The sequence below is a fragment of the Cuculus canorus genome, chromosome 12 (genome assembly GCF_017976375.1).
Source record: "Cuculus canorus isolate bCucCan1 chromosome 12, bCucCan1.pri, whole genome shotgun sequence".
In the NCBI taxonomy this organism is placed as follows: domain Eukaryota; kingdom Metazoa; phylum Chordata; class Aves; order Cuculiformes; family Cuculidae; genus Cuculus; species Cuculus canorus.
The window spans coordinates 13225621-13248381 of NC_071412.1; the positions used below are offsets into that span (position 1 = coordinate 13225621).

Genomic DNA, 22761 nt, shown 5'->3' on the forward strand with positions numbered 1-22761 from the left:
AACATACAGAACAATGTTGCAAAAATGGCCACATGCTGCTGTTCTGAGATGATCGCTGGCTAAGAGGCAAATGCGTGGGAAGGAGTTGGAGCCAGCCTCTAGGCTGACAGTGATTGTAGCCCATGATATTTTTGGTCCTACATCAGCTCCAAACACTTGTAGCCAGACAACAGGACCTGCAAGAGTTCAGGAAGTGTGAACTAGAAGAGCCTCTGCAGTCCAGGCTTTGAGCTACTGCCCCATGAAACTTGAGCTGCACCATGGCTGAGCGTAGTGCTCTAAAGTAGCTGCTGGGACAGCCTGGAGCAGGACACAATGAGGGGACATACAACAGTCTTCCACAAGAACTTAAAATTGATGTAAGCTACTACTGGAAAAGTGTTTCTATCTGATGTTGCTTGTTCCTGTATTCCACTGCACTTATGAACTGGATTTGGGGATCTGACTTTTTCAGGTTGAATGCAGTGTTTTTGGAAGTGAGAAAGAAAGGTTTTACTCAGGCCGGTTCCCTGATGTGGGCTACTGTGCACTTGCATGGATGCTTATGGCCTGGGTGTGGGGAAAAGACTGTCAGCTGCAGTACTGAGTTACGCTGAGTATATATGAGTAACTGCACTTCTCTCATCAAAATTGGGTCAAATTTAAACAGTATTAAATTTAAACAGGAACAAGGCGTGCTTCTGATGAGACTTCTCCAAAACTCACATGTGTCTGACTATTGGCTGGCTGGAATTCAAAGGACACCACAAGTAACCCGAGGGGTGATCAGTACTGTCTGAGTAAGGTGCCAACCTCAAATGCAGATCAAGGGCATTTCTTCAACTTTAGATTCCTGTGAGCTGTATCACAGGAAGTAATAAAGTAAATCTGCACGTATGGCAAACTGGTTAACCCATGCATTGTACAACTGTGAGCAGCAAACTGCATTAGATAAACATTAAGAACCTGGTGGGCTAGAACAAGATTTAGATTATAACAAGACCAGACTCATCATGTCACTATGAACGACAAATACTGGCATCTGGGGTCTCTAAGGCCTGATCTACAGAAAGAAAATAAGCACTAAGACTGCCCTGTGGCTCGTGCTAGACAGAAGTTATTCAGCCTCAAACCTATTCTTTGATTTTTAAAATGGTGAATATTTTCCTTAAACTGTAGATGTTTGTGTACTTTAAGATTAAAGCATGAAAGTAAAATACGTAAGTAGGAAGAGTTTGTGTCCAACAGTGTGTTGGACACAGTTGTGGGGCTATTACATAGGATTACAAATGCTAGGCTTGGAAGAAGAAAAAATGCTTCTTGCAGTCTTGACTTGAAGCAAGATGTGAAGATCTGGGGGTTCTCAGATTTTCAGCATTGTGGTGATCCTTAGAAGCTTTCCTCTCCTTTGAATTAGATAGACAAATAGTAGAATTTGCCCTGCCAGATCATGTGTTTTTAATAGAAGTCAATGCTTGAACCATAAATAATAGTAGAGTAGGGGACAGAATTTAAACAAGCCTTGCAAGCTCTAGTTACAATGACAAACAGTTCCACCCTTGCATGTCATTTTTACAAATGTTTTCTTTCCCCAGTGTCTTTTCATCTAACTATAGTTTGCCTTGCAACAAGTTACAGCTGTATAAATATCCTTGTTTTGTTTTCTGTGATGTGAAGTGGATGAACTAGATTAGTCTGGATCACAGACGTGCCAGGATGGAAAGCACTTGCAGATATTTTCAAATTATTTACATTTGGCAACTAAGCAACCAGACAAATAGACGATATGTGTGACACCTGCCAAACTTAGTATGTGACACCATATCCTACATTTCCTCGTGCAGTAACGTATATCAAGTGTTTTCTTGGGTAGCATCTTAATGATGCTACCCAATGAGAAAATATGAGTTCTTAGTACAAGCTGTCCATGGTGCATGTGATACGCACATCTGTGTGGCAGGAGATGTACTGTTCTCTCTTTTCACTGTGTACCAGAAGTACTCCAAGGACACCTTCCTGAAGCTTTGATATTTGTCTAAAAGCATGAAAACTTGGATTGCGTGTGGCCAGGATTAACTAGGGACAGGATATAGTCTGTAATCTGGAGGAGTCAAGTATGGAACACTCCACGTAAACAGTCCCGACTGGCAACTGGCCTTGCTGAAATAAAAACAGATGCTTAAGGAAGGGTACGGAACCAGTACAAGCATCTGGAGATACCTGGCATTCAGAATAACCTTCCAGGCTGCCAGGGTACCTTGAACCAGTGGGAGGAGTCTTCTATTTGATTTTATGAATTCGTCAAGGTTTTTGTTAGTTTTACTTTTCTAAAACGTCCCTGTAGGCCTTTTACCATCTGTAGTTTGCTGTGATGTGATGCTTTGTCGCTTAATTATGCATCAAGCAAATAGCCACATCTGTCTGTTTGAAACCTCGTAGTATCTGCAGTACACGGCTGTATGTGGAGCACAAAAGAAGGATCGTCACTGATCAGAAGTGCTATGGCCTTCTGCACCTCCTCCCAGCACTGTGCCTGTCGTGTATGTGATTTCTCCTCCAAGTCCTGGTGCAGGGCTGCACAGCTGTGTGACTGCAGGGTCCTGTGTCTGGACAGGCCTTTCCCCACCTCTACTGAAACCCCTAGTTTAAAGGCTACTAATGCAACAGTACTTACTGTTTGAGATTACTGCATATTTAGATGTGAGTGGGGAGTAGTTGGACAAGGCTGATAGTTAAAAGAGAGGATATGGCTCTCAGTCCAGAGAACCAAAAAATGCTGGGATGGTACCAGTCTTTAAGATGTGTGAAAAGCAATTCTGATTTTAAAAGTATGGCTTCAGTGCAGTTGTTGTTCCAAAGTTGTTGTTTGAGGCTGTTCATGCATGGATGTGTGGAAAGAGATGGAGGCACAGAGCCCTCTAGGTTCCTCCAGCTGTTTTCTGATAGCTGAGGGTGAAGCTGCACATAACAGCGAGGTCAACTTAATAGTTTATGTACTGTGAGTCTCCCTCCCTTGCTCTGACTCTCTTGCTGGTCACATCCCTTGCCGAGCTGTTTGAGGTTGCTAGCCCAGCAAAACTCTTCTGAAGCTGTTCTCATGGTGCTCCTGAGCTAAATCAGTGCAGAGATCAAACTGTCACATGTAACTTCACCTCTGTTTTGTGTAGCTCAGGGCTATACCCACATCCTGTCTTTCAGCCTGCTTATTGCTTGACTGTTATATCATAGGATGAGATATAAACTTACTTAGTCTGACAGCGCCCTGCAAAGATGCCTCCAGGCCACATACCGTGATTCTGTTCTCTAGAGCAGTGGTAGTAAAGGTGCTGCTGGCTTTCTTTTACTTTTGTATCTGACAGATTGACCAAAAGCAGTTTGATAAAATCCTGGAGCTGATAGAAAGTGGGAAGAAAGAAGGGGCTAAGCTGGAGTGTGGGGGTCTTGCCATTGAAGACAGAGGCCTGTTTATAAAACCCACTGTGTTTTCGGAGGTCACGGACAACATGCGTATCGCCAAAGAAGAGGTACGGTACAAGTCACCTGAACATTTATATGTGCTTACTGCTGTAAATGGGAAAGAAAAGAAGTGTGGTTGTGGTTTGAAGTGAAAGCTTGAGAGGAGAAAAGAAATTTCACTAATTTCACTTATTTCAGTGTCATAACAATTGCCTAATGCTGAAATCCATTCCACCAATGAGTTATCTGCAAGGTGAGCTTCAATTTGGAGTGTATGTGCATAGTGGGCATGGGGGGAGATTGTGAGAGAAGGAGGAGAGCAGAGCAGGCAAAAAAAACCTGTCAAAATGTTTTAGCAGCAATTTCTGTGCAATTCACTGGTGTCTGTTTGTCAGCCCTTTCAAAGCCTTGCTGCTTTTCCCCATTTTATTTGGTTTTCCAAAAGGGAAGTAGCCCTGCGAGTGTAGTCAGTGAACAATAACAAACCCAGATGAAAACCTAGTAGATAATGCTACCTTAAAGCTTTTGCGTCTTATTTCAGGACAACCTGATTTAATGCAAAATACAAGCACGTGCTGTCATGGCTCAGCCTGGACAATCCAGTTATAACTGGGGTAAGACTCTGGGTCTCCCCATAAAATTTATGAGTTCAGTACCCACTGGGCTAAGTGAAGGCAAAACAATGCCAAACGATTGGTCCAAAAAGGACTTTATTTGTACAGGTGTTCTTAGGAATAAGATTGACACTGGCTTGCTAAATCTGTGTTAAGGGAAAAGAAAGAATGTGAGGAAAAGGGGAGAGAAAAGTGCAAGGACACCACCTGGTCTCCTGTCCTCCTTTCTCCCAGGATTCCTTACCTAGATACAGCTGCTATTAACGCTGCTTCTGAATAAGAAGCAGTGGTGATCGAGAGGTTTCTCTCTGAATCCTTGACTTTAAATATAAATAACAATAAAAATAACTGAAACTGTGGCAGGCTGGAACAGTCCTATGTATACATGTTTGAAGGTTTTCTGAAGATGGAGTTAAGCTCTCCGTCAGAGAGGGATAGTTGTGGGTGCTTTTACACACCTCCAATTGAGAGGACTTGAAATTGCACACGTGTGGAACACGCTGATGCAGAGTGGCAGAGGACAGTATAATGTATGTTCTAGCTCCACTACTCTGTAAAAAAGGAGTTGTTTTATCACGAGAAGGTGGGTCAAGAACTCTAAGACCTAGAGATGGTGAGAAGGGAAGGAGTGGCACTGCTATACTGCCACTGAAGATCTTCTGTCATGTAACTTTTGCACTTGAAATAATCCCAGATTCTGTTCTCATGGTGAAATCCCCTGGGGCTGACCTTTTTTTTCCCTATACGAGAACAGAGTTGAAGCCAGCAAAATGCAGATCTATTACTCTGGCTTTCATTATTCATATGCAGGAAAATTGAACGAGCTGCATGTGATTAGATCCTGTGATATTCCTTTGAAATACAAGTTAATCTACTTTTCATCATGTTCTGTAATGGAAAATAAGTAGTTGCCAAAGTCCAGCTGGCATTTGTATTCTATAATTTAGTCTAGTGCTTTTTATGGGTTTGCTTACTGTTCACTCCTGGCAAAATGTTTAGATGTCTCAGATCTGCCACAGAATCTCTAAGGAACCTGGGAAAGATATCAGTCAGTCTGGCATGAGTTACATTCTAAAAATAGAGGGAATAAGCAGAAAAATCCCATGACAGGCACTTATTTAATGAATGGACTCCAAATCCCAAGTCATGATTCACAAAGCTTATCCAGTTTCATTAATTTGCAGTTTTGTTGCAAATACATGTTCATCCTTTGCCTGGGATCAAGGCTTCAGTTCAGTACCTGGATATTCCAGACCCAAGAAAGTTAGAAACACTTGCATGAACTTAAAGGCCAGGCAAAGTGCTTAGCCTGGTCCTCAGGGTGGCACAAGTGACATCGTGTCTCAGCTTTGGTGGGGGTTTATTGTGCTGCAAGACCACGCAGGCCAGGAAAGTGCCTCACCTCTGGTACTGGATTTGATGAGAGACTCCATCAGAAGGCATTGTGTGTGCCAGCTGCCTTTGTCCTGGCCACCTGGGAAACCAAGGTTGTGGTCAAACACATGCATGGTACATGCACTGCATACAATGACCAAATTGGAGTAAAAACCAAGGAAGAAAACTTGCAAGGCTTGGAATTTATTATTTCTTGAGTACACTCGACTTCTGAGGCCAAAAGGAGAGTCATAAATGGAGTAAGGATGAATCATTGGAAACTTGTCCAAATCTAACTCTGCTTATTTTGATTGTTATAAATGATGCGTTAGTTTCTGGAGCTTAGCCTGTATTAACTACTCCAGCACATCACCGTGCTTCCTTTGAAGTCTCTGTAATTATTATTTTTTATGAGACACTATCAGTGACTTCTATAAGGCTCAGATATAGCATTTTACATATTGATTTCAAACAAAGCATCTGAATCTGATTACTTAAAAAGTACCATCATTAGCAAAAGCTTTCCTGTTACTAATTTTAAATTGATATGTGCAGATTTTTGGGCCAGTTCAGCCAATTATGAAGTTCAAGAGTATCGAAGAGGTCATAAAAAGAGCAAACAGTACTGAGTATGGACTCACGGCTGCCGTGTTCACAAAGAATCTGGACAGAGCACTAACGCTAGCTTCTGCGTTGCAATCAGGAACTGTCTGGTAAGCAGCGTGGGACCTGAGCGTAGGCTGGGATTTTGCTTCATGGGAGGGGGAAGAGACATATGATTTGGAATAGCTTTTAAGTGCTGGAGGTAAGATGTATTAGTAGTCTGTTTAATTCTTGATATTCTGCTCAGAAGCAACATCCATTCAGCAAAATAAGGTGGTAAAGACCATACAGTCTGGTGCAAAATGGACTGTTTATTCTGTTGGTGTAGTTCTTTATCTGCAAAACTCGGAAAACGTAGGGGTTATAGTAAGCAGAAAACCACAATTCTTAAGATCTTTAGGTGGCACCAGATGGGGTTTTAGCTGCACAAATCAGTATGGACAGTAGATGGCATCACACCACTGACAGAAAAATCAGTAGCTGGGTTTGTTTACAATATTTCTTACATTAGAATAATTTTAAAGATGGAATCCTGATTTTTTTTTCCCCAATAAAGATGAGAATTTGATCTGATGTCTTATTTTGATGGATAAAGAATTGATTTCAAGAGTTGACGCTCGAAGAATCTGTCTCTGAGTAATACTTCAGGAAAATGGGATGATAGGCTGTGTTGTAGATACATGAAGGAGCAGCCCTTCAGCACCCAGCCACACCTGTCTCAACTCAGCCACTTGATCTTACTGAGAGGCTGAGGAGTTATCTACATTAGCTTTTCCTACTTAGTGTCTACAGAAATGGGGCTAGTGCTTTTGATTTACTGTGACGCAATAGTCTAATGCAGTCTAACTTTTTTTTACACCTTGAAGTGCATGGTGGGGCCTGCTTGTGAGCATTTAGATGGCTTTCTGAGTAAACATGTTCATTTCAGAATGGGATTCATTAAACCAGGGAATAAGTTGGACTGTTTATTTTAGGCACGTCTCTGAACACTGCATAAATTCCAGCCCAAGCATGAATGTCTTAGTCATCAGAGACTATGAAGTGAGATGTGGCTCTGACTAAGTACTACTCAAATGTTTTCTGTTTCTGTAGCAGAATAAGATTTTATTGCTAAAATCTGATTTCTCAAGTGAGTGAACTGTTTAAAAAGGAAACTGACAGATTTCAGCCTTTTTTGTACTGTTGTTCTTGTCATCATCTTGCTTCTCCTTGGTTTTGAATTGTCTTTTTACAATTGATGTTTTTATTGCAGGATCAACTGTTACAATGCGCTCTATGCACAGGCTCCTTTTGGTGGCTTTAAAATGTCAGGCAATGGCAGAGAACTGTAAGTTTTGCTCAATATTTTGTTTATATGTGCATGGTGAATGCAATAACAATTGTGAATGTCAAAATACTGTTGTATTTGCTTTTAAACTACCAGGCTTCAGTACGCTGCACAGGGCGGTGCTGAGCCAGTACAGCGTGGATGTAAAGCACAGATGTGAGAACGTGAGCAGTGCCTTCAGGAATACTTTCATCTGCTTTATAAGCTCTTAATAACTCCAGTTCAGTCAGTTCCACTTGCAAGCATTCCGCCTGACTGGTTAGGTTTTTAGATCAAGGGGGAAGTAAGGCATCTTGGCTGGGGACAGTGGTATCCACCCTAAACCTCCATCTTTATATGCTGGTATCTGGGCCTCCCTTGTCTGCTGTATCATTGTGCCTAGTTGGACCTCTTACCGCCTCTGACTTTCTAATGTTGGAGCTAGAACAACAAGAACAACCTCCAAGATAATTCTACCTCCCACCTTCCAAGCTTGCTACTAACTTGCAGAAAGACCCTCTGTCCCTTTTCCCCAGTCTGACCTGTTGCAAGGCTTCCAGCTCTCATTAGTTATTAACCCAGCAATTTTTAAACCAAGGTCACCGTATAAGTTAGAAGTAGAGCTGAGAAATTAGCTTAAATCTTTTTTACACCATTCAGAAGACTCTTCAGAGGATTCTAGTGCATGTTTTCTTTCATAAGCCAGATTTATTTCCAGGGACTATTTCGAGTAGCTGTTCTAGTACATCTGCTGCTCTGAGACATTCAGATGCCTCACTTGCTAAGCATGGCAAATGAATGAATCCTCAAATAGGGCACATATATTGAGACCTTATCGTTTACTTTGCGTGACTGCCTGGCTAATTAAAGGATGTCAGGGGCTTATCCCTTGGGCAAGGCATGGGAATAGAGCCAGTTTCCACCAACCAAGACAATGCAGTGGTAGGATTTGTCATCAGTATGCATTTCTGGAGCAATTGTGCCCTCTTGATTATATGGTATCTTGTAGATAGAAGCTTACCTTCAGTAAAAAAGTAACTTTAATTACTGCCTAAGCACTGATAATTATTTTTATGTGGATGTTTCTTCTATGGGTTCTCACAATAGCACTCAGTTTTCACGAGGCAGAGTGTCTCAAGGTGTCATCTCATGGGTTACTGTGACCAGAAGCATTCCTTGTTTCTTTTACAACAGGGTGTAGTTGTGTGTACTTATGTGCATGTATTTAGCGATTATTAGAAGTGGTGGGCCAAACTGATAGCTGGTCTAAATTATTTCAGATCTGTTTTTAATGGCCTGATGTCATCTACAGCAACTGTCAATCAGTAGCTAACATCGAAATCTCTTATCTCAGGAAAGTACACATTAACGTGTTAATATTGTTTGTCCCTTTCCCTTATCTTTCTTCTTTTCCAGCGGTGAATATGCTTTGGCAGAATATACCGAAGTGAAAACAGTCACCATTAAACTCTCCCAGAAGAGTGCGTGAAAACAGAAGGCCTAAAATGCTGACACTCTGAATGTGACATATGGGGGACGTGTTCAGAGCGAGGGGGAGGGAAGGGATAGGAAGGAAAATGGAAATACCTAACTTTATTCCTCTAGAAACATTGAATCTCCTGGATTTCATTTTGTCAACTGGCTCTTCAAAAACTGATGTAACCGACCCTTCTGGCAGCATAGTACATGCTTGTACTGTGCAAGTGTTTGGCTGTACATCTGTCTGCTGCCTGTGACTAAAATGCTGGTTAGTCACAGTGTTTGCAGGACATCTGCTTTCAAATTGTACTGCTGAAGAACATGGACATCGGTGGCATGTCAGAGAGGCTTCTGGTCTGGCCTGTTAAACACCTTCAGAGGCATATGGGTTTCACTTGGCATAAATGGACTTGAGTGGCAGGGCTAATACAACTCGACTGAAGTTGGTGGAATTTGGGTGAAGACTGCAGCTGCAGTTTGGGATGGGAGTGCAAGCTTCCATGGAAGGATCCGTAAAGAAATTCTCTTTGAAAGAGCTATCTTGGTCTCTCTAAAGATACATGCATTTTCCATGTTGGTGATATTCTAGCCCTGAATGAGATTTATGGGAGTTTCCCAGAGGACTCCTTTGGGGCCAGTATTTCACCCAGCAGAGCTAGACTTTAAAGTGTCCTTTGAACCTGATGTTTTGGGGTGTGTATATTACAAGTGCTGCAAATGCAGGTTACTGACTTGCTAACCCTTCTGGCTCCAAATGAGTCACAATTGTATCTCAGACCTTCACTATAGCACTTTTCACAAGAGGATTTTGCACTGTATTTACCGTGATGACACAGAGTTGAATGCTAAGCATGTAGCATGGTAGATACCCCACAGAAAACATCCCACGCCGGTCCTTCTGTTCTGGAGGAGGGAGCAGAAGAGCTGCAAGAAGCTGTCCTGCTCTCTCTTTCTCTGTAACTTTCAGGCTGTGTGAACATCTCTTAATTTTTTCAAGCCAGAGCTATTATTATGAGCATAACTTAAAACCACTTCTCACTGCTTCTTTATTCCTTATGAATGTAGCTTAAAACAAATTTCTGGAAGTACAGTATGAAAAGGCAGGTGCTCCCTAGCACACGCTGAGTGCTAAAGATGTGGGTGTACAAACCAGTTATCATGGAATAAGCTGCGGCTGGACGTAAATGCATCAGCAGCTTTGCAGTGATTGTCCTCGTGAGTGCTGTCATCTTGTGGCAAGCAAAGAGTAGCTGATTCTTCACTGAGGAATGAACTGGCTTGAACTGGCTCTTGCTTAACGTTGTATAAGCAATACATGAAGAGCATCTATGAGGTGGCTGTCACACCAAGTTCATGCCTTAGTATCTCCTGCAGTAACTTCTTTGCATGCCCGGACATTACTATGGGATTAATGACAAGCCACATGCTATCTTCTGCTCCTGGGTTCACTACTTTCCCTCCTCCTCCCAGTTGTGTACTGGAGAACCACTGGCAGTCATATGGGAAGTTCCATATCTGCAGGAGCTGTAAGTATGCAGGAATCGGTGGTGTCAAGTTGTTAGGAAGTTTAGCTGATCTTGCTGGGATTGTCCTCTGAGAGCAAACTGATTGAAGTCCCTCATGGCCTACCAGCAGATCTCCATGGAGCACTGGTAAAGACTGCTGCCTGGAGTTTTCAAGATATCAGGTCTTGAAGCAGAAATGCAGGTCTAACATCTATTCTGTGATGCAAGCATAGATTTAACCAGTACCTTCCTTTGCTCAGAGATAAACCCCAGTCAGTTATGAGTTCTGTTGCATGACTCAACCTTTTTTGGAGGGGGAAGGAAGGTGGGTGGTGATAAGGAAAAAGTTTGCATGAGCCTAAACTTCCTTATTAGTGAACATTGAAAACGCACTTCCAACACTGCTTAACTTCTGAAGTGACATACCTCCGACAGCGGTGTGTAACTAGGTGCCTGTCCTCCCATAGGTATGGGAGACGGGTAAATCTCCCCATCCAGTGAAGCAAATGTCCTTCCTTCCCCATGAAAGGCCAAATGGGAACATTGTAAATAATTTTCTATTTTTGTAAAACACTTAAGAGTGTGAACATCTTCTCAGACAAACGCTTTACTTCTGCCTGCTTGAGGGTCTTCTAGGGCTGCAGTCAGACAGTACGGAGGTAAGGCAAACAGTAAAAGGCTGGTTATCTTGATGTATCTCTGTATTAATTTTTTATAAACAGTGGTTGAAACTGAAATCATCCAAAACTTTTAAATTCCTAGTTTTCTGGCTTTATATATATGATATATATTTCGCTTCTTTATTTTCCCATATCAAGTTTTTAAAAAGTCAGTGTATCTCTTATTGTATAAATCAGGGTTTGACTCAACACACTGAATTTTCTAAATTATGTAACACTAGACACTAACTTTAAAATAACCCCTTAGAGGGTGTATATTCTTTCATTGCACAATAAGGCTTTCATACAAAATACTACTTTTTTTTTTTAAAAAAAAAAGAACTATATTTATAAATCAGGATACAGTTAATCTAATGTATTTTTATAGCTACAGGTACATGAAAATGCTATGTTTAAACCTCATGTATATATCTAGACTCTGGGTATCTTTTTGTAATAGTTCTTGTTCCTAATAAATGTTAAACTTTATGAAATAGTTTCTAAATGCTACGTATTGTTACGCTCAGAGAGGAAGGTGGGGGAGCAGGAAACTTCTATTGACTTTACTCCTTTTAACAGAGAAGTAACTCAAATACTTTTTTTTTTTACACCGATTAGTGCCTTAAGATAATTCCAGCTGCTCTAATGCACGTGTTAAGGCCCCTTTGCTCAGCAAGCAACTTCCCACTCAGCTCAATCCTCCTGTCACTGTATTTTATTTTGCTCTGAATTTGGTCCATTGTGTCGATAAAAGTAAACACTGGGAAGGGTTATGGTTTCACGCTTCTAAAACAAAATGGCCTTGTATTGCTCTAGTTGCAGGGGGCTTTTCCTCGAACAGCGTTGTGTCTGTTCCCCGATTCTGTGACCCAGTGGTGCTCCCCAGGTGGGAACGTGCGCTGGGATCACAAGAGATAATACGTTGTAGTTCCAACATACTATTTCCACGTTGCAGAACTGCATGCAGAGTGTGTGTTTGTGTGTGTGTCTGGGGATTCAATATCTCACAGGGGACTGTGAAGGAATCTGAACTTCTGTTCATTTCTGCAGTTTCCGAAGAAAAGCCTCTTTTAAAAAAGTAAAGTTCCAAAGCCTGGTCAGTGCTCTACATGTAAATGCTGGAGCATGTGTCTGATAGCTTACCCTTTAGGCAGTTGCTTTTATAAGTTGTGCCATTTACAGCAAGTGGGGGGAAGGACACCAGAGCTGCAGCTGACAGGGGCAAAAAGCACAGCTTCTTCCAGTAGATGGATCCATTCTGCCATCTGAGGTGAGCCTCAAAATCAAGACTTTGAAGGGACCATGGACCATGCTGTCAGACGGGGCTTCCTGCCTTGGTCTGCCTGCTGAGACACATCCATCACTAGTGAGACTTTGCTAGGTGTGTTCCCCTTCCTGTCTTTGCCTCGCCTGCAGTGTGGATTGAGAGCAAGAACACCAATATCATTGTCTTTTTAACTCTCCTCCCATCCACTACACATATGAGAAATGCCTGACGTGTCCCTACACAGGCCAAGCCAAACTCCTTGAATTTTCCATGTGCTAATAGCATCACTCAGAAACTTTTACACTTTAGAAGGGGGAAGGCTGGAGAGAGAAAGGAATTAATGAGTGACATAATCAATGGAGACCTCATAAGCCAAGAAAAATGGAAAGAAGTTTTGGGGGGAAAAAAAGAAAAAGAAACAAAAATTTAGCTCAAATATCTGGAGAAATTCTTGCTAGGGGAAGTCGCTATCAAAATAAAGGAAAAAAAAAGTTATTTTAGTGGGTTTTCAAACAATTGTGCTAAAAAAAGCTGTAAGAAAGGCCTGGGCAAGAGCCAGGCTGTGAGGCACGAAAGACAGCAGTCTGGCAGAAAGTGGAAAGGGTGGTTAACAGGGGAAACTACTGTGGCTGCAGCTAAAAGCAGATTAGTGAGGACCTGGACACTGGCAAAAGCACCAGTGAAGACCCATCCTCTCTATGTCTCCATAATCACATCAAAGGAATGCCCTAGGCAAATCTCAGCCTGCAGCAGCAGTTCAGTGAATGGATATGGCTTTTTCCATCCTCAAGCAGCCTTCAGAGACTCATTTCTTGGTATGGGCCAGGAAAAAAAGAAAATGTGTACGTAATTTACTAATCATCATGAAAAACAACACAAAAGGCATGCAGAAATGGTCTTCTCTTAGTAGGTTTAGTGGGTGGGGAAAATAAAGTAGTACCAGGCTTGTTAGGGGTTCCTGATACCTGGATATTTGTTTGTGATGGGAAAAAGATGTGTGCAACACCAGTGTAGCAGTAGGAGCACACATGCCTGGCACCTGCAGAAGTATCATAGAATCATTAAGATTGGAAAAGACCTCTAAGATTATCCAGTCCAGTCATCAGCCCAACACCACCATGCCTGCTAAACCACCTCCTGCAGTGCCATGCCTACATGCTTTTTGAGCACCTCCAGGGATGGTGACTCCACTGCTTCCCTGGGCAGCCTGTTCCAATGCTTGACAACCCCTTTGGTGAAGAAATCTTTCCTAATATCCAGTCTAAACTTCCCCTGGCAACAACTTGAGGCCATTTCCTCTCCTCCTATCACTTGTTACTTGGGAGAAGAAACCAGCACCCACCTCGTTACAACCTCCTTTCAGGGAGCTGCACATGGCAATGAGGTCTCCCTTCAGCCTTCTCTTCTCCAGACTAAACAACCTCAGTTTCCTCAGCCACTCCCATAACCCCTGGGCTCAAGACCCTTCCCCAACTCTTCACCCCTTTTCTGGACATGTTCCAACAACTCATTGTCCATCTTGTAGTGAGGTGCGTGAAACTGAACAAAGGATTCAAGGAAGAGAGGGAGCAATCTCACTTTGCTTTTCCAGAGAGGAGCAAACTCACCTGGCCTTTATCATGGGAATCGGCAACTTTCAACGAAAGAGATCTCAGCTCAGGTCTGTGATGGGTAAGGCCATCTCTGTGGAGATGCAATGGAGGGAGATGGGTAGCAATGCTTGGTCCCTCTGTGCCAGCCTGGTGCCATGCCGGGGGACAACCCAGCACCAGGCTGGCACGGAGGGACCGAGCACTGCCACCCTTCTCCCTCCGTCGTGCCGCTGCAGAGGCTCACCCATCAGAGCTCATCGGAGAGCTCTTCCTTTGAAAGCTGCCAATTCCCATGATCGCGGTTCCTTCCCTTTGGAAAAGCAAAGTGAGATTGCCTCCTCTCTTCCGTAAATCCTTCGTTCAGTCTCACGCCACTTGCTAGAAGATGGACGATGAGTTGCTGGAGCGTCCTGCTTCATCCCCTAACTCCCACACCCTGGTTTGTCCTGTAAAAAACAAACATCCCAAGAGCCGAAGCCCACGTAGGGAACGCCTGGGGAGTGGGTGGATGCGGGTGGGGAAGGAGCCCAGCAGCAGGGCTGCCCTGGGCCCTCACAGAATCACCAGGTTGGAGAAGACCTTTGAGATCATCACGCCCACCCGTGCCAGTCCCTATGAACCCAACTCCCTGAGCAACTCAGCTACCCAGCTTCGAAACCCCTCCAGGGACGGGGACTCCACCGCCTCCCCGGGCAGCCTCTGACGGTGCCTGAAAACCTTTCGGTGAAGAACGCTTTCCTGAAGGCCGAGCGGACCCCCCGCCCCGTCCCATCTCCGCTCTCCCCCCCTGTCCCGCGGGGGAGGCACCGCTCCCTCTCCTCCGCCGTGCGCAGCGGGGCGGGCGGTGCCGGAGGGGAGGAGGAGGAGAAGAAGAAGGAGGAGGAGGAGAAAGAGGAGGCGGCAGGCACCGCACCGGCCCCGGGACGCAGGAGGTACCGGGGTTTCGCTGCCCCGCAGGGAGGGCAGGCGGCGGGGCGGGGGGAGGCTGGGGCACCGCGGGGAGTTTCGAGTGGAAAAACGGGGGGAAAGGAGCGTTTTGCTTAAAAAAATAAAAGTTGGGAGGGAACTTTGTAGGGCGGCGGCGGGCGGTGCCCTCCCAGCTGTCCCGGCTCGGCTCTCCCTGTCCCGGTCCAGCTGTCCCTGTTCAGCTGTCCTGGCTCGGCTCTCAGCTGTCCCAGTACAACAGTCCTGGCTGTCCCAGCTTGGTGGTCCCGGCTGTCCCGCTCAGCTCTTGGGACCCCAGCATGACCCCAGCCCTGTGGCCAAGCTGGCAGACAGGCAGGAACCAAAAAAAAAAGCAACCAGGAAGGCTTTATGGGACACCCAGGATCAGGGTGTGATGCTGTGTTTCTCCTGGGCTGTGGGGTGGGGAGAAGGGGGTAGTTTGCCCCTTTCTGCCAAAGCCTGTCCAGGGATGCAGAGGAGCTCTTCTCCCAAGCGCTAGGACAGGAGAAAATGGCCTCAAATTGCACCAGGGAAGGTTTAGATTGGATAATAGGACAAATTTCTTCACTGAAAGGGCTCTCAGGCACTGGAAGAGGCTGCCCTGGGGAAGTGGTTGAGTCATTATCCCTGGAGGGATTTAAAAGCCATGTAGACAAGGTGCTCAGGGATCTGGTTTAGTTGGACTCGATGATCTCAAAGGTCTTTTCTACCCAAACAATTCTAGGGTTCTTTGGGTGTTCCCTGGGTGGCAGTGGGCAGGCTGCCTCAGTTCCAGGTCTGCCTCCACCCTGCCATGTGCAGTGGCAAGGAGGGGAGCCCAGCACCCTTTCCATCCCAGGGGTTTCATCCACCTCTCCAAGTGCACGGTGACACCCATCACAGCCCCAGATGGGCTTCTCGGAAGCAGCACGTGGTTTGGGCAAAGAACTGAAGTATTGACAGGTCTCATGGGAATTGGGAAAACTGAGATGTTTCTGGGCGGCTTGTGGCATTGAGGCACGCTGTGAGACCAGACAGGCTGGCAAATGGAGAGGAGGTGCTCGGGACAGGTCAGGTGTGCTGGGACACTGACAGCCAGCAGCAGCACGTCACAGGAGATAAACTGGGAATGTGTGGAATGGGATGAAAATCAGTATTCAGGTGTGCTGTGCATGATCCTCCTGAATGAGATTCTGCAGAGCCCGCAGGATACCTCTCTCTAAATCAAATTAAAGGATGGTGTTCACATGTCACAGTTGAGCATATCTTGCTGAAGGTAAAAGCACTGTATGGGTCTATTATATACACAGAGATCCCAAAATGTGGAGTTGGGGCCGATGTGGGTGCTGTGTGGCAGTAATACACATGGCTACAGCATTTTGTGTCCTACTTGCATTTAACAGAACTGACTATCGAAACCACGCTATTATTTTTCCTCAAAAGTTTTTTCTTTTTATTATACATGAGGAAAGTTTCAGTTTGAGGAATAAACTGAGTAAAAAAGCTAAGAAGTGGGACTGGGATGGTTTTCAGGCCTCTGTGGTCCACACTGACCCCCGTTTGGTGTTTCTTGTGCAGTTGCTGTGGTGTACCCCTGTCATACAGCAAGGAAAAGCCTCAGAAACCAGCATCTACTGATAAGAGCTGGTCTGTTGGTCTTCGCATGGGAAAGTGTTTATTCTAACTGTAACTGCTTGGTGCATTTGTAGCAAGAGTGCAGGGGAGGCCACTCCTGGAAGCATCACATCCCCTCAATTTTCGGAGTTAAGAACCTAGGCTGCTTTTAGGAGGCAGGAGGGCCTCCCCGACGCCTCTGCCTGGGGTATCGCACCCACGATGTGGCAGAGGTTTGGGGTCCTGGCACAGCAGCCAGGCTTGCTGGCATGGCTGAAGGAAGCTCAGCCCAGGAGCCAAGCTGACTGTGGTGGGAACTCGGCACATTCCAGGCAGAATCCCGTCCTCCACCAACATGGCCCAGTTCACCAGTTTGTGGGATGGATCTGGAAGTACAGACCACCTCTATCTCAGCCTCCTGCAGCAGCTCATGGCCTCCCCTCCTTGCGTGGGTGAAAGGCGCCAAAGCCAGCCTCTTACTTGTGCCCGACTGCTGCTGTGTCAGTGTGAGACCTGCAAGGGGCTGGCCTGGGAGATGAGCTGGACAGGGAGGAACTGATGCTCAACAACCCAGACATCTGCATCCAGCTGGAGCTGCAGCCATCCTTCTGCACAGGAGATGTTCAGCTAGGGGGAGGTGTGGGGCGGGCTGTGAAAGTGCTTGCGTGTAGCCTGGTCCTGGTCTCTCAGTCCACATCATTATTTGCCGTATGGTACCCAAATTATTTTTCCCACCTCTGAAAAACACATAAGAACCAAAGTGCAATCTGTGGCAGCACCCGTTGCCCAGACTGCAGGATGCAGGGGCATGTGCAGTGCTGGGGGTGTAAGTTTTGGTTCCTTTTGCCAGGCACCACAAAATAGGGGTTATCAGAAGCTGAGTTTTGCTATAAGAGCACCAAAACCTCAAATATTTGCCTAGAAACAACTGATGTAGCATGCAGTAATTTTTAACTGTCAGCTGGTGGTTAAAACTCTACGTAGTAAGAGAGGAGCAGAAAGCTTACTGCAGATCGGTGATGGATCAGGGTATTTCTGAACTCTCCTTGGCCTTTGATTCTAACTCAGGAAGCCACCTGTACTGGAGGAGACTTAACGGATATTCTCGGGTCTTGCTGGCTGAAGTGGGAGGCAGGTTACGTGCTTTGCCAAATCAGAGCCTCAAATCAAAACTTTGGCATCATGGCTCCAGACATGAGCAAAACTAAGAGTCAAAGGTGAGGGGCATCATGTTACATCTAAGAGGCCTTCACTGACTGAAACTGAAAACAGAAAATGAAGGAGTGCTGATGCTGTTTGGGCACACGCTGTAAATTCACCTTTAGTTTTAACCTCTTCGGAAGATTCATTAAAAGAGAGAAAATTACAGGTGTGCTGCTTTGAAGAGGTAAGGAGTTGGAAATGCCCTGGGAGAGTAAGCTGTGTAGCTTTCTGCTGGCTGTTGTGCAAGACAGTTCATAAGAAGCCAAGCTTTAAGAGCTCCTAAGGGCCTGATTTGCTTCCGTGAACATGTTTGAAGAAGCCTGATGCTTCTTGGGTAGTAGAGCTCTATAAAGGACCAGGGAAAGGAGCTGGTGTGTTTCTCTCAACCTGCTTTTCTACAAAGGATTGTCTCTGTAACCACATCAGTTATCTTCCAGTTTCTCACAGTGGAGTCTTATAGGAGCCACAGTCTTCTTGGATGGGAATGGTTTTGTGGTTGCATTTAGGATTTTTCCAGCTGCACTGCATGGTTTCAATGCTCTGCCTTTACCCCAGCCTGTGGAGAATTTGAATCTGCAGCTGTGACCCCTGCCCCCCCACCCCCATCTGCCCGAAGACTGAGCTGCTTTGGTGGAGAAAAATTGCGAACACTATCTTTTCTGTAGTGGAGACATTATTAGTCTCCTCTGTTAATTCATATTGTGTTCTTAACAAAGCTATTAAGAAAGTAGTTGTGTTTGTATTTGCATAGGATGATGAGTGCCTTTCTGCAAGGTAATATTTAGACAGCTGTGTTGTAGTGCAGAGGAGTAAGCATCTTACACTACCTATACTAGAACAATTAATTTGGTTTACTATTTATTTTTAAACAGAGTAAATGATGTTTCTTCAGGATGGTGCTTACGAGCAGTTGCTCCACTCCTGCGTTCGCTTGATGGAGATCATTCAGCTTTGACAACACTACTCAATTTGAAGTGCTGCAGAAAGTTTGTCTGTTGGATCTTCACAACTGTGACCCAGAATGTACTGGTGTGTGGGAACTGAGGACTCCGCTATTTCCAGAGAGAGCGACATGGATCCACAAAATGGTAACCAGGATGATTTCTTTCCTGTTGAGATTGGGAGTGAAAGGTTTTAAGAGAACTCAGTAGACAGCTGCCACTGAATTTCAATGGCATTTAAGTATATGAAAGATCTTTGAGTGATTTGAGCCTCAATGTTTCAAAATTTATGGTATAGAATAAAGAATTTTACTTCCAAGGAGAATGATATTGAGCTGCTCAGGTGATAAGAATAGCATTCCTCTGAAGATCGATTTTTCTCTGCAGGCCTACGGAATTAGTCAATATATGTGTCACGTCTCGCCAGTTCCTAAATATGTTTTACAAGATCTGTGCTTTTTCAGCGTGCGAATGCAAATATGTTCCCAGCCACTGATGCAATGTGTGTTCAGGGTACGAAAGCTGCTGAAATCAGAGCATCTTTTCTCAGGCTGAACAGATATTAACCTGCTCCAGGTTTACTGTCAGCTTTGATCCAGTGGCTTACCGGGATGTCTTGTTGGGCTAGATTAGATCTGCATTTAGGCAATGTAATAACTCCAGAGGTGGAGATTTCTCTTTTAGGAGGGCCATGTGCTTCAGGTGGCTTCCTTTTACATTCTTTTCTGAACAGCCAAATTATTTTTGGATGATTTTTATCGCTGAAACCCTCAGCTGCTAGGCACTGCTGCAGTTCTCTGAGTCAAAACCCAGTTATGTTTCTGCATCGAGAATTAGCCTTCTGGTTGTTGTATAACGGTATTCCCCCCTTCCAACAAGCAGTTCATTAGGAGGCAGCATCTGCGTTTCAAGTGTAGGATGAAGGTGTGTTTGACACTTTATAGTGAGTAAGCAGGCTTCAGTAGAAGCTAATGTTTTTACAGTCTTTTTTTGGATTTTATCATCAACTATGAAGCAAACCCTGATACTTTATTCAGAGTCCACCTTAGCTTGCTTGGAGACGTTTCTCATCACCGTCACAGGGACATCTGGGAACTCTTTCCTTTCGCTGTATGTATTCTGCTTATTCTGTGATACTGTTTTTTTCTGTTTGTTTTTGCTTTTTTTATTTAGCTTTGCATCTTTCTATAATAATCAGGAGCATTGGATTACTGTATGTTCTTAAAATTCTTAAATGCTGTCTTCTCAGTTTCTCTCTGGAAGAAATTATCTCCAGTTGAATACTTAGCTACAAACCGTGAGAATAATTTTAATCTGCGCTAGTGATTCACAAGTGCTAAGAATTGTTGAATTTTTCTGCAATAGTAATTTGACAAGTTTTTCTACTGTTTAAAGATACAGTAAATAAGCATATTAGTTTATGAGTGAATAATGAAGTGAGAAGTGAAAAAGGTGTATTTACTACATTGCGAGTTCAGTCTTTCTTCTGAGGACTTTATTGCATCTTTGTGTTATGTAAATACGTTGAGTTAAACTGGTTATCTGGAAGCATACAAATACTTCTGTACTTAAATGTCTGGGTTATTTTATTTGATAAACAGTGCTGGAAGACTGGCAAAGGGATCCTAGAGAAAATTTAAGATCCAGTACTGCCCTGGTGGATTTGTTCCTTATAAGCATATTGTACATGTTTAAACTCATTTTTATTTTGGGATTGTTTGAGTCCTTCCAAGAACAATTGTCATTAGCTAGCTGGTCCACTCCCTAAGTAAGCTGGTCCTTGTTCTGCATTTGGATCCTATTACACGGCTTAAACACAAGAACGTGGTGACTCATTCAGTCTCCACATTTGAACCTATTGTTTACACGTTTTTATTAACAATCTAGATGCAGCCCCCTGCTTCCATTCAGTGGGAACCTCTTGGAAGTGGAGTGAGATCACAGGTAATTCTTTAATACCAACAACCTCAATAGTGCTCACAAATCTTGGAGGGTTTTTTTTGTTTTTTTTTTTTAATCTAGGCGGGAAGGACAGACGTGTGGATGTGAGGGGTTTAACAAACAGTGCTGTGGTGCTTGTGGCTTCCTGATCAGTGCAGCGCTATGGCCAGCACAGTGCTGGAAGCACCTTCCAGCAGGTACCATGTGCACCCAGTGCTTCAGTGCTTTGGTAATTTAAAAGCCTTAAGTTTTTTAGGGCTTTTTTTTTTTTTCCTGACAGCTCTACATTTGGCCAGCTCTTCACGTGGACAACAGGTTCACAGCATCATTAACTGTAGTTAGCAAATGTAGCATATGATGCAAAGGCTCACCTTACTTATGGTGTCTCCTCTGCTCTTCCTTTTGGCTGCGGCAGTGATCTTGCCTGTATCCCAGCAGGACGCCCACTTACCCTGAGAGCAGGGGAGCTGTGTTTCAGAACTGGACCCTGTCTGCCCTCCAGAGATGGTGCTGGGCTTGACTTGGCGATGCCAGTGAGCACCCACTGGTCCACAGAGAGGATTTGTCACTGGAGTGCAGAATAACGCTCTGTTTCGGGTGCAGCCAGCATCTCCCTTGCCTCCTTAAACCCTGCTTCCCCTCTCCTAGGTTTCTTCGACTTGTCCTAATTAAAAGAAAGAAAGCGAGCAGAGATACGGGGGCGGCTGCAGTCTCTCATGAAGCACAGCGTTTGTTTTTTTAAAAACTTGATTAAAGAGCATAATTTAATGGAGGTGACATAAAATGAATCTTGTAGGAAATACAATGGGAGCCTGGAGATATTACTGTACAAATGCCTAGAACGGAACAGAGATTAATCTCTATTCTACAGGCTGGTTGGTTTCTTTGAATCTTGTGAAATTTTACAGCTAGGATTTAATTCTCATATGAGTTTCTAGGAGACAGTTCAGGAAAGATGTAGAAACACAATCACTATCTTCTGAGATGCAAGGGTACTTTTGTTAAAGATCTTATTGCTTTCTTATTGAGAATTCAAAGTTGCAGAGTGTTCGTATGCCACTTGTGTGTGTCTTGGAGGCGGAATTGGATTATCTTTTGAACACGCCAGAGGGTGTCTCTTCTCTCCTGCTAAATCTAGAAATGTGCATTGAAAAGGGGTGATATTTGGTAATGTATATAATATCACATAATTAGGGGCAAGGATGCCAATTATAGTTGTTTGAAATTTTATTGTAGCTTTACAGATATTAACTAAATGAACCTTCACAACTTCTTTTGAGGCACATCTGTTGTAGGCTGGTGACTTTCAGCTGTTCAGGGAAGCACAGGTAGGCATGGGCAGTATGCCTGGAAAAGAGACCTAAATATTAAAATGAGGGAGAAAGCACGTAACTGGAGTATATTGACCTAAATTGGTCTTTGGAGTGGACCAGAGGGTCTTACAGCTGCACTTCAGAAGTGCTGTGGTGACCTGCAGCTCACAGGGCTTTATATTTTAATCAGAAAGAAGCTACCCTTCATGGTAGTGACTTTTGCAGCCCCATCTGCACTGCGGCTCAGCTCAGAACTGACTCAGAGGGAAAGCTGCTGTCTGCACCACGGCTTCCTGAATCGTAGAGGAATTTCCAGTGCAAGTGAGAGAAGTTTAACTGGAAGAGTTAAAGAGTCCTTTTAACAAGAGGGACTGCTCAGGACCTAGTGCAGTTTTATGTGGAAAGTTTCACAATGGGTTGAACAGTGACAGCTTGAGGTTAGCTAATAGCAAATGAAACGGCTTCTTCTCCAGAGCCATCACTTTGTGCGGGCAGCATCGCTCCCCTGTTTGCATGTGCGCAGGGCATTTGCAAATGTGTCCAAGGCCTTCATCGTAGGGTGGCAGTTTGAGGCAGTGGTGGGACTGTAGGTGGAGGGATGGAAACTTTCATAGTTTTCATCTCTGCCCTTCCTCTCCGTTTTGTACTTATCGAATAACCCCAGCCTTCCAAGCTGCCAGCCTGGCAGTATGACTTAAAAGTCTACAGGAAGAACCTGACTTCTTTTTAGCAATAAAAGCAAGCAGTGTTCACCTGCTCCTGGGTGTGCGTATATTAATACATGAGCCCCAGATGAGATCTTTGCTGTCATTCCCTTTTAGTCCTGCTCAGTTGATTTTGTTGCCTTAAATATAAAGGGCAGGAACTCGCATTTAGTAGTGTGAATACTGTTGCTTGTAGATCTTTCCTGCTCAATAGAGGAGGAAGGGAAGATTAGGGTTGGCAGCACCACTGATACCCCTTTGTTCCTCATAAAATCCCTGTGTAGACC

The 22761-nt window shown here is 44.3% G+C and overlaps 2 protein-coding genes across 6 annotated transcripts in view; both read left to right on the forward strand.

The window, feature by feature from the left end:
- The window catches only part of ALDH1A3 (aldehyde dehydrogenase 1 family member A3), a 35299-nt gene extending 23849 nt beyond the window's left edge, over window positions 1-11450 (forward strand). Inside the window, exons 10-13 of the mRNA XM_054077863.1 lie at window positions 3339-3503; window positions 5979-6136; window positions 7279-7353; window positions 8749-11450. Coding sequence (XP_053933838.1) covers window positions 3339-3503; window positions 5979-6136; window positions 7279-7353; window positions 8749-8821 — 471 coding nt within the window. The 3' untranslated portion in view covers window positions 8822-11450. The remainder of the gene's footprint in view (window positions 1-3338; window positions 3504-5978; window positions 6137-7278; window positions 7354-8748) is intronic.
- A 3246-nt stretch (window positions 11451-14696) lies between these two features.
- The window catches only part of LRRK1 (leucine rich repeat kinase 1), a 78553-nt gene continuing 70488 nt past the window's right edge, over window positions 14697-22761 (forward strand). The window contains exons 1-2 of one of the 5 annotated variants that reach the window (XM_054077242.1): window positions 14697-14766; window positions 18448-18663. In XM_054077242.1, the coding sequence (XP_053933217.1) occupies window positions 18597-18663 (67 nt within the window). In that variant the 5' untranslated portion in view covers window positions 14697-14766; window positions 18448-18596. Of the gene's footprint in view, window positions 14767-17743; window positions 17760-18447; window positions 18664-19050; window positions 19627-22761 lie in introns of those variants that run through there. The other 4 variants (XM_054077244.1, XM_054077243.1, XM_054077245.1 and 1 more) reach the window with 4 other exon arrangements.